At 42.4% G+C, this 12328-nt stretch overlaps 1 protein-coding gene across 3 annotated transcripts in view; it reads left to right on the forward strand.

Annotated features, from left to right (window-relative positions):
- Positions 1–10845, forward strand: part of LOC138288027 (adipocyte plasma membrane-associated protein-like) — a 218796-nt gene extending 207951 nt beyond the window's left edge. For all 3 annotated transcript variants that reach the window (XM_069229135.1, XM_069229137.1, XM_069229136.1), the window contains 2 exons: positions 7331–7526; positions 9231–10845. In XM_069229135.1, coding sequence (XP_069085236.1) covers positions 7331–7526; positions 9231–9428 — 394 coding nt within the window. In that variant the 3' untranslated portion in view covers positions 9429–10845. The remainder of the gene's footprint in view (positions 1–7330; positions 7527–9230) is intronic.
- The last annotated feature ends 1483 nt before the right edge of the window (positions 10846–12328 follow it).

The following is a 12328-nucleotide window of genomic DNA, read 5'->3' on the forward strand; positions in this document are numbered from 1 at the left end:
AAAAGAATTATACCACCAAGGACACCACCCGTTCCTTCATGGAACCTCAACATCGTCTTAACAAGACTCATGGGTCCACCTTTTGAACCCATGCATTCTTGCGAAATACAATTCCTAACCTGGAAGGTTGCATTTCTCATCGCCATCTCATCTCTAAGAAGAGTAAGTGAAATTCAGGCGTTTACAATACAAGAACCTTTTATCCAACTACACAAAAATAAAGTAGTCCTAAGGACCAATCCTAAATTTTTGCCAAAGGTAATTTCACCGTTCCACCTAAATCAAACGGTAGAGCTACCAGTGTTCTTCCCACAGCCAGATTCCATAGCTGAAAGGGCACTACATACATTAGACGTCAAAAGAGCACTGATGTACTACATCGACAGAACTAAAGACATCAGAAAAACTAAACAACTGTTTATTGCATTTCAAAAACCTCACGCAGGAAACCCAATATCGAAACAGGGTATAGCCAGGTGGATAGTTAAGTGCATCCAAATCTGCTACCTTAAAGCAAAAAGGCAACTGCCCATTACACCAAGAGCACACTCAACCAGAAAGAAAGGCGCTACCATGGCATTTCTAGGGAATATTCCAATGCACGAAATATGTAAGGCAGCCACATGGTCTACGCCTCACACATTTACCAAGCACTACTGTGTAGACGTGCTATCAGCACAACAAGCTACAGTAGGTCAAGCCGTACTAAGAACCTTATTTCAGACTACTTCCACTCCTACAGGCTGAGCCACCGCTTTTGGGGAGATAACTGCTTACTAGTCTATGCACAACATGTGTATCTACAGCGACAGATGCCATCGAACTGAAAATGTCACTTACCCAGTGTACATCTGTTCGTGGCATCAGTCGCTGAAGATTCACATGTGCCCACCCGCCTCCCCGGGAGCCTGTAGCCGTTTGGAAGTTAGCTTCAACTTTGTACATTTGTAAATATATTAAATCTTAGTTAGGTACATACTTATTCACTCCATTGCATGGGCACTATTACTAACAAACAACTCCTACCTCACCCTCTGCGGGGAAAACAATCGAAGATGGAGTCGACACCCATGCGCAATGGAGACAAAGAGGAGGAGTCCCTCGGTCCCGTGACTCGAAAGACTTCTTCGAAGAAAAACAACTTGTAACACTCCGACCCAACACCAGATGGCGGGCTATGCACAACATGTGAATCTTCAGCGACTGATGCCACGAACAGATGTACACTGGGTAAGTGACATTTTCATTATAAATTATCAGTAGGTCACATTTTTCCTTTTAAAGTTGAGAAGGCTGTGTTTATTTTACATTATTATCATTAGGCTGTAGATAGCAGGGCCTGATAAGGAGCAGTGCTGGAGTCAGATTTATGACCCAGAGCATTAACATTTTTCGGCCAACAAAACACAATCGTAACAACAACTACAAAAGAGCATAGAGCTCCAGCTGAGGGTGTATTTGAAAAATATGGCAAGTCTTCCTGGGGGCATGGATTCAGAATCACAGAAAACTTAGGCCCATATTTATACTTTTTTAGCGCCGCATTTGTGCCACCTTTTGATGCAAAAACAGCGCAAACTTACAAAATACAGTTGTATTTTGTAAGTTTGTGCCGCTTTTGAGTCAAAACATGATGCAAATGCGGTGCTAAAAAAGTATAATTATGGGCCACAATGTTGCTTGGGGGTTGCTGTACTCCCCAGAGCCCCCACCAGCAGCATTAAAAAAAATTTTGGTTGTGCCTCTGCCCCTTCCTGGCACATCACCAAACTCCACAAAAAAACAGTTTAATGAGCCCTCCAGGTCATTATAAGGTGCTCCTTAAAGGAGCAGTGGATAATAAATGAGCAGCCCCTGACACTCATTTTTTATTCCTTTCCAGTTATTGGGGACAAGAATGTGGCTCCTCCTCCTTAAGACAATACAGACCTGGGAACCTCAGTCCCCGGGACCATATTTTTTTAAGGGGCAGAGGTGTGTGAAAAGCAGTGAGTTGTGAAAATCTTACAGAAATCTTCACTCCTGTTCTCTTCATCTGAAATTTGTGGTTTTGGTGTCTATTTGAACTTAAAAATATACTCTGAGTTTATCAATTGGAGCGTGGTACTGTTTTGGTACTGAAAAATGCTTTACACTTGTTTTCCTTTGAGTTAAGCCTTACTGCTCTGTGCCACGGCTACCCAGGACTGAGCTAAGGTAAAGAAACATAACTGGACTTGATACAGGATAGCAACAGGATAGGATAGCAACTTGGCGACTCACAACCACCCTAATTCACAATCCACTCTTCTCACAATTAATGTGAATGTCAGTAGTCATCCACGAGTCAAACATAAACCTTAAGATTTTAACATTATCGCTGACAGCTATCTCTGAGCCCACAACTAAGAATGATGTATACTTCTTCCCACCTTTTAAGCAGGTGTCTGTACCAGCCAACAAAATACAATCTGTGGCCATACAGCACTGTATGTTGGAGAACATGCACCGTATCTGTAGTTGTGTCCTGGGTAACATGAAATACTACTTGGGAGTTTCAGCCTTATTTTGAAACTTGCAACACTGACACACACACACACACCCTATGCACTCCAAACTCCATAATCATAGTCGCCAGAGGTCTGTCCTGCCTGTTAGAAAGCAAGAAATTCAACCATCGTCTGGCCAGGTTCAACACCCTTACCATCTTTCTAATTTTGTTCATAAATGTTTTATGGTTGAGCGTGCCAAGCTCAGCTGACAGGTCCAAAAGCATAAAGTGTGCTGGGCCTCCTATTCCCATAAAATAGAACGTCCTGGTTCATACATCCAGTAAGGCTGTTTTTGTTCCTTGGGTGGGAATCTTTCAGTATTTACTTTTTCTTAATAAACTCATCTACTGGTTTTGTTCCACTTCTGGTATCAGCCTGAGAACATGAGAATCAGGACAGTAATTGTTTAGGCTTAGTATCATCAAACAATGAGTTTTCTTGGCAGCAATAGTACTTATGCCCCCTTAAACATGCCTGGGCTGTGCCTGTCCTAACACAAACTGTTTATTAGATCACCAACTAAAGGTGCCATGGTTTTATTTGCTTATTCTGATGCTACTTATGCCAGGATCTTTATTTGGATATGCCACACTACCTGGAGAAGAAACTGCTGAGTCTGATGCTTCTAACCCCTCTCCTGCATAGTTCCCTTTGTATTGACTAAGGCAATGTACAGTTTCTTGCCGAAACATGCAGTCGTTTCACTTGCTACATTGGGTATTGATTTATAAATTGAGCTACAGATTAACAACACTTGAATCTATAAAAATGTTATTACAAAAGAAAATACCTCTCAACATGATTAGTGGCATACGAATCCAATTCATGAATGAAATACTAGAGGATGACATGTCAATCTTGTAGGCAAAATAGTTTATCATATAAATATCATATACATTTGACGTGGTTGTTATTGCTTGCTCTGCCTTTTTTTAAAGAAATTATGGGCTTGAACGGTTTTGTTCAATGCACAACATTTTGGAAGTTTGATATTTATCACTGTAATAGCTATTGGAAACAATTGCTAGGAGGACTCTGCCAAACAGACAGTCCATCCACCATATTTAGGATTGAGAAGACCACCAGCTTTTGGTTGACAGAACCTTGGTTGGCCTTGTCGTGGAAAGTTACCTTTAATGGTTCCACAGAGTTGGGGTAGTCAGAGTAAAGCCATCATACCAACCATTCTAATTTGTGGATGGCTTGATGGGTCTATACGTCTGTCACGTGCAAGAAAAACCTTGCAGTGAGGGGCAGAAGAAAAACATAATAACCCCCACATCCTGGTAGATAACTCCAAGTGTGTGGGGGTCATTAGTTTTTAGGGTCGAGGTCATTAGTTTTTAGGGTCGAGCCTGCGAGTGCGTGCACTTGCGCATGCGTCTCGCTTGTGAGACTCTGTTGTGTACAGTCAAGGGTTTGGAGCCCACCTATCACTTACCGTTTGCGTGGAACTGTTCTTAACAACCTGGTAATTCGTCACTGCAGTCCAAGCATCAGTTCCAAGGATCAAGGAATGATTGATTCAACGTAATCAGTGTCCGTCTGCTGCTCCTGGCGTGATTGAGGAACTATTTTGCTCTTTTTAACTTTTTGTACCCTGGAAACGGAGGACTTGTGACTGGCAAAAAAGTGCCCAGCAGGTCACACGAAATTGCAAAGTTTTTTGTTTTTTTTTATAGCTAACTTTCTTTTATTTTACCAAGTTGTCTTTCATCACTTTGCACTCATGTTTTCTTGTTTTTGCTCATGGGCGCCGTTTTCAAAAGATGAAGATTATCTTGTTCTAAATATTTCAAGGAAACAATATTTCTTCATTATGTATCATTTCTGAAAATATGCTTTAACACAGTCATCCAGTCCACCCCAATCCGCCCCACAACAACCCACCCCAATCTGCCCCACAACAGTCCACCCCACTTAAGTCCAAACCACTCCCCTCAGTCCACTCCAGCTCAACACACTGCAATCCTCCCAACCCAATCTAATCTACCCCATTCTAATCCATTCTACCCAAATCCATGCCACCCCCTACATCCTATCCCACCCTGAAACACCCCATCCCATTTATATCTAATCCACCCCACTCTACTCCAGTCCATACCACTATACCTCAGTCCACCCCACCCAATCCCAGTTCAGTCCACCGTTCTCCAATCCATCCAGCCTACTCCACTCCAATCCACCACTCACTAATCCAGTTCACTCCACTGCAGCCCACCACACCCCACCCCAGTCCACCCCACTCACTCTAATCCATCACACTCTGTCCCAGTCCAGTTCATCCCAGTTCAGTCCACCCCATACCGATCCATACAGCTCACCCCACTCCAGTGAATCCAGTCGACCCCACTCCACTCCGATCCACCTCACTCCAATCCAATCCACCCCACCCAGCCCTATCACCTACCCCAGTCCAATCTAATACACCCTACCCGAATCCAATCCTGTCCAATCCACCTCACCCCATTTCAGTCCACTCCAATCCAGTCAGCCCCACACCAGTTCAACTCTCTCTACTCCAATCCAATCCACCCCACTACCTCATTCCACTCCAACCCACTCCACCTTATTCCATCCCAGTACACTGTCACTACACCAGTGAACTCTGCTCCCCTCTACGACACTGTACTCCCCTTACAGTGCAACAAATCCACTCTAAAAGTCTCTACTACCTGTCCCCACTCTGAAACATCACACCACACATTTTTAGCTATGCTGAACAGCAGGCACGCGGGTGTACAACGTGGCAAAACACGTTGCCAAAGCCAATAGCTCTTGCATAGGCGAGACCTATTTGGCTTTGCCAATGCTTGTTTGTTTTCCCACTCCCACTTTCGTAAAGGTTTGGACGCTGTCTACCAAACTTTTAGTACTTTGCAGGCAGTTGCTGTGACTGCTGTTCCTTTCAACATACAGTTGTCTGTCCTGTTCAGATAAGACTGGTCGTCTCTGTAAGTCAGGGGCTAAATCATGAACCTCGGTTGCTTATTCATATGTTAAATGATGACGGATTGAGTATAAGTACTTGGGGATTAACTCAGAGAAGAATTTCATGAGGATGTCTGGATTCATCAAAACCAGCTAGAAATTCCTTATGAAATTCCTGCTACGAGTTAATCCCTACTAGAATGATAAATCATTATTCTAACCTGTTTTCAAGAGGCAGGAGCCACATGGTAGTCTCAGTTTGATGTGGCGAGGGGGGTCTGGAGTGACATAAGGAAGCGCAAGTCACTGCCTTGGGTTATTCTGCGTGATGCAGGCATTCGATGGATGGATTGTGGGTGCTCCCACGCATGAACCCATGGGTTTTGACACATTTCTAGGCTTACTAAAACTACCTGGGAATGTGCCAGAATGCCTTCCCAGGTGAGGCGTAACAAGGAGAAATATGTTTATTTCTTCTTGTTATTTCCAAAGGAAAATGCTCTGGGAGACGTTTTTGTGTAAGAAGGTGTCCGTTCCGCCACATAAACAATCCTGGCTGTAATGCAGGCCCCCTTGCACCATGCCCACAATTGCAACAGCACAGAAAGAGAGCAGGAACGGGTCATCTGCTAGTAATTAGAGAACATTCCTGCTCTTGCCATTTGAAGCAGAGCAGCAAGTAGACTTGCTGTGTTGCACCAAATGTTAATGAATCTGCCCACTGTGTCAAACTGTAGAACCAGTTTGCTAGCGGTGGGACGCTTGCGGGTAGCCATGCGCTTTACAAACCCAATAAAATAGGATAGTTTGGAGTGGTTCTTCTTTGAAGTGTACTATTCAGGCTGATGTCCAGACACAACTTTTTTATAGCATGATTCTTCTCACCGATGACAGCATTAGGGCTGCCTCCAACATGGAAAATCTACAAAAGAGCCACAAAGGTTTGTGGATTCTGCGCCTATCTGTAATCAGCCCAACTGAAGAAGTAATCAGACACGGGCAAAAGAGCATCCCTCACACAAAAATGTTCTCACCTCTCAACAGTCTGAAGTCCCATCCCTTAGCCCTTACATCAAATGGTTGTGCCAACAAAAGGCTTTATGAAATTTCTAATGGTACCCCTGGCTATATCTTCCTCACTTCAGGGTCTGGAGTTACTCCCTCCAGCTACAGAAATGTAGGTAATACACATCCACTGTCTGGGCGCACAGTCCTAACCTTCCATCTTGTGCTAGACCAGGCCAGAGGCATCTGAAATTTATCTCACTGGCATCCATTACTCAAGCTTATCACCACCGGTTACACACAGTCTTGACAAACACTGGTTGTCAGTACAAATTTATGGCATACACATGATAGCAAGACTTTACACACATGCACATTTAGCTCCAGTGAGATAGGTAACGTGGTCAGGGCACACAACTGATTTCCTGTTAAAACACTTTTTATGTGCTATACCCAGGATAGCTACAGTAGTCCACTGCCCTCACTGAGTGCATGCTTGGTGTACTCCTCCAGAACCTCACAGTCAGGGACAAGCTTGGGCCTCTGCACACATGCTTAGAGGATTGTCAAAAAGGATACCAGGTGTATATTCAGTTGGTCACTCCAGGCAGGGGAACGTGGCTGCAAACCATGCAGGGGAAATTCCTGTCCCAACAGCTGATGTTTGCATAATGTAAATTATGTATCTGATATTCTACATATAACCCCATTTATTTTATGTATCTGGTGGTAGACTTGGGTAAAATAACGGAAGATAATAATACATTCAATCTAAGCCCTTTATGTTTAATTCAGTTGAGAAAAACACGTTACTTTCTAAGAATGGCTCACTAAATGCATCCGTTTCTGTTTTTCCTGTACAGCTATTGGATCACAGGCGACAAAGCAGGTGTAAAAGAAGTGTTTATGGACAACATGCCTGGATACCCAGATAACATTAGAGTCTCTACTGCAGGCACGTACAGAGTCGGCTTTGCTACCACAAGATTCCCTGGCTTCTTCACTCCATTTTTGGATGCCATTGGGCCATACCCAGCAATTAAGAGATTTATTGCAAAGGTATTGAGCTGCTTTGTATTAACCAAAGAATGTTTAGGTATATGGGAACGTGGTTCATTTAGAAATAGACTACAATTCATCAGCACCCGCATCTCCATATTACAAACTTTTTGTAAATTTACAATGCGTACGTGTATAGACAATAGTGGTAAGATAGCTAATTGAGTTAACACTCATTGTCAACATCCGCAGGTCACACGTTTGGATCCCACCAAAAATACATTCAGACCTCCATCCTTCTGAAGTTAGTAGATCGAGTACCATTAAATATGCTAATTGTGACACCTCCTCCATATATGGAACATAGAAATGCAGAAGTGCAGTACGAAGCCTAATTAAAAAGCAAATTGTTATCATATAATTACTATGCCGCCCAACTGGCCCTGCTCCCCTCGCTAGCACAACTGCATGGTAGTTAGTACAAGCACCATAACAAGCTTTACCTTTTTAGCAAGGCACAAAATAAAGAACTTCATTCCTACTGCTTCCCATTGACACTGGGACATTATCACCAACTTATTACTCATTCTACAACTACATTAGCAGCCTTTCGAGGCTAGCTTTGCAGTCCCAGATACCACCTTTATTCACAAGCCTATATGTTCTCCACCACAGGCCAAGTATCTAAACAGATGTTTCCACTAACCAACAGACAGCAGGCCTTTTCCTTATATGCACCCAGGATCTGGAACAACATCCCCACCCAAAAGCTGCTCTAATTTAGGAAAGAGGTGATTACTGACCTCATTAAAGAACATTACATCACAAAGCATTAACCGTCCGCAACGCAGCATCCTCTCATATTACTCATTGACTTTAAGTTTGCCTTTGACAATGGGGAGCGCCCTGCTCCATTAGGGCTAGGATTGCGTTAGAGAAATGCCATATACGTACAACCCACGTTTGGTAAAGTAACCTCCTAGTAAAAGTGTACAATTGGAGGTGGGTTTCTACAGTCCAAGCACCAAACCTGCAACTCGCTCACCTTTCATCTACCGGAAGCCTATTTTCAGCTGTGCTGCAGCCAGCACAACCTACATGTTTTATTGTCATAAAATGCTTCTAGCTTTATTTCTCTGTAAACCTATGCATATTAAAATATATTTTACATATAATTTGTCAGATCATTTGCACTGAATGTCAGCTATGCAACATAGAATATTCATTATGCACCACCTTCCTGCATAGGCTTCCATAAGTAACCCATTTCCACATAATCCTGGGACCACACACACACTGCATCCTGCTGCACAGTAAATAATGTGGTGATGGGCTTGATGTTTACTGGCAAAAGAAAAGGCAATCGGACTACTGCATATGATGCCGTTTGTCCATCACGATGGATGACTCTTGCACAGCAGGAATGGTGTCTTCTTGTGTGCAGATGATGGTAGCATATACAAATACAATGTTGCATGTGTACCTGTACGCTTCTGCTAAAATTGCACACAACTAGAGGCGACTCGCTGTGCACAGCTCTGCTAAGACCTCTTTTTACTTAACTATACTTAGGTCTCCCTCCCCTCCATATTTATAAGCATGAAGGGCAATCAAACACTACTTATTCTGTCGAAGTGGGTTTTCTCCATGTTTAAGTCGCAGAAGGATTAATCTGCTATTTCGTTGATCATCCAGTATTGTTTCTTCAAGTTTCCTTGACAAACATAAGAGTGAGTAATTGCATCCTATTTTTTTCTCCTGCAGGTTATCCCTCTATCAGCATATGGAGCCCTTCTCCGCAAACATGGATTGGTTCTGGAGGTCAGCAACACAGGAGAAATCTTGGAGAGTTTCCATGACCCAGATGGTAGTGTCACCTGGGCCATCAGCGATGTCTATGAGCACAATGGAAAGTTGTACTTGGGGAGTACCGATCTACCGTTCCTGGTAGTAATACACTGACAGCCCTGCAGAGCCGTCATGGTGCTCAGGCTCATGGCGCATGTGTGATGTTCTTTATTCTCATAGAATAGATGTAGTGCAGACATCCAAATAATGGGTGGGTAAAGAGAAACACCTAGACACAGTAGCAGTCAGGCTGCTCAGCAGTAGGGAAGCATTTACACTACTGTGTGTTGTAAGGATAGTGTGCGTACTTTATTGGACAGCAATAGGTGGCAGAAGGAACAGTATGGACTAATCTTGAGTATTACTGACTGATTCTTAGCAGCAGGAGTAGAGGAGACCTTCGATAGTCTAAAATCTGTGACAGTAATTGGCAGCAAAGCAACGTTGTTGACAGAGCTTCATTTAACAGTGACGGTGTTACAATGAGTGGGACTCCGTGATTAGCAGCAGAGGAGACTCCACGGACAGATCACCTGCCCGGGCTTAACACAATAGTCATACTGATTAAAAGTTAGTTTCAGGAGTGTAGACATACTTCTGTACTGTGTAATGTCTTTACAAAGACCACTGACAACTGATTACAGTGCAGACTACCTTCCAGGGCTGTAGATTTAAAGAATAGTGGTGCAAAGACTTCTTTACAGAGTTTACCTCATATTAAGAGATCACTTGCAAATATTGGAGGATAGAAGTGCACAACTTCGTCCAGTGGTATATTTTGTTACGACATCAGGGTCACTTTGCTCAGTTCAACAGAAAACCTGATGGTGGACTTCCCTCTACGACCGATATTAAGACCTGCTGCAAGGTTAGTAGTGATGGCGATTTCAAGACTGAAATGATGACAATGACTCAAACCTTCAATATGGCGTGCTGCGAAGACCACTGCAAGAAGTCATCAATACACTAATCACAGATACTGTCTTGATGTGCTCCGTCCTGGACTGCAGATACTTAGAATTAAGATATTGGTACACTGACGGCTCTTCGGTGATTCTGGGCACATACTTCTTTCTCCCAATTTTACGGTCATCTACAGAATGGTTAACAGCTGTGGGCTAGATACACAGGACATTTTTGCTTTTATGGACATATTTTAAATTTCTTTATGTATTTCTGTACCAGAGATGCTGTGCATTACATCAGTCATGTTTTTAATTTTTTCAGAAATCTAATGTGCCTTTCATTATGGCACATTACTTTTGGGGATGAAGTGGTGTGCATATAGAATTACAATAGAGCTGCAAGTCGTACTGATGAAAGAAAGTTCAAATCCTGTCTCTTACAGAGGGTGTTGGCCCCATCATGTCTTCAAGGATAGTTATTGGAGAAAGGTCTCTTAGAATAAAATAATATAATTTTGGTGGAGTTGGAAACCATATAGGAATACCTCACTGATATTATAAATGGTATACCAATGCTAAAAATGTTTCTAAAAAAAATGTAGTTTACTCATTTTGCTACAGTAGGTTATCAGTGTACAGCAGACTCGTTAACTGGAGCACTGTGTACAATAAAACGTTAGATGTTATACCCAGCAATGTATGATATCCTGAGTTTCTAATTCACTTTTCGCTCTCTGGTTATAAACATTGTAGAAACTAACTGGGATTGTCGTCTATGTGTTCCCATTTAACGTACTTGAATGAATATTTTTGTATCAAACATTTGTATTAGCCCAGTTATTTGTGTATTTTCATTATTTTTTTTAATATAAAAAGGGAATTTAAAATGAGATTGTTGTGTGCTTTCATTAAGTTTTAAATGTTACTTTATTTTGATAGACTTCTTATTGTTCTTCATCCAATCATTACCGCAGTAACTCTTTCGTTCACTGTACGCCTCGCAGTGGTTCCAAAGATCTAGGTGGTAGGTATTAATTGAAACATTTCTGTAGCCCAATTTTATTACAGTGGTCTTTAGTTTCTGTTTTTGAATTTGCACTATTTGCTTTTGATACGAGTGCGCACGTAGTCAAGTGACTGCCTGCCTGCCTGATGACTAATAGTGAAGCATTGATACAAAACGCAGTTTAATGATAAGGGAAGGGGACGAGTCTCCTACACCTCCTCCGTTCAGGCAAACCAATAACAGGGTCCCAGTCCTAAATTCTTGGTTAAGTTACTTTTACTGTTTAGAGTACTTATATCATTATTCTGATATTTAAATAATATTCTGCACCAAAGCCCATAGAGTTCTCCTGATCTTAAACATTAATGATATGTCATTTTTCTATGCACAAGGAAGCAATATGAAAGTATACATGAAAAATGTTTAAAATAACACAAAGCAATTCCTCATTCGCAAAACCAATTTCCTGTGTTTTGTTCTTTAGGGGCACTATAGCGAGGGAGATTAGATGAAGCAATACCTTCTAATTTAAGGTAACACTCATGAGAACACGTAGGGCCAGATTTTTTCATTTTAATGCAAAACTGCGCCAACGCAGTTTTCCGTCAAAAAAGTTTAGCGCTGTCTAGCGCAATTTGTTAACGCCACCCGTGCGTCATATTTAAACTATGACTTGGGTGGCGCTAAGAATAGGTTAGTCATTTTTCCTGACGCTAACCATTGCTCCCTGTCGTAAGGCAAAATGACGTTACCGCAGGAAAAATGACTCTAATTCTGTTTACGACATAAACACGTCGCAAAACGGAAAATCACTATTTTTGCCCGCAATAGCGTCAAAAAGCGACACTAACGGAGCAAACACTGCAAAGGAGAGGCAAGATGGATCCACAAAGCCAGGAGAGACCCCAGGGAGACCCCAGACAACCAGGAACCAGCCAGGAGGACATTGACAAGACCCAGGGGAGAGACAAGAAGAAGAGGAAGTGTCGCTTCAGTGCAGAGGAGCATGAAATACTGGTCAGAGAGGTGACAGAGCACCAGCATCACCTCTTCATCACCTCGAAATTGCCAATTGGAAGGAGAGAGGCAATTTGGCAGCAGAT

The sequence above is a fragment of the Pleurodeles waltl genome, chromosome 4_1 (genome assembly GCF_031143425.1).
Source record: "Pleurodeles waltl isolate 20211129_DDA chromosome 4_1, aPleWal1.hap1.20221129, whole genome shotgun sequence".
NCBI lineage: Eukaryota > Metazoa > Chordata > Amphibia > Caudata > Salamandridae > Pleurodeles > Pleurodeles waltl.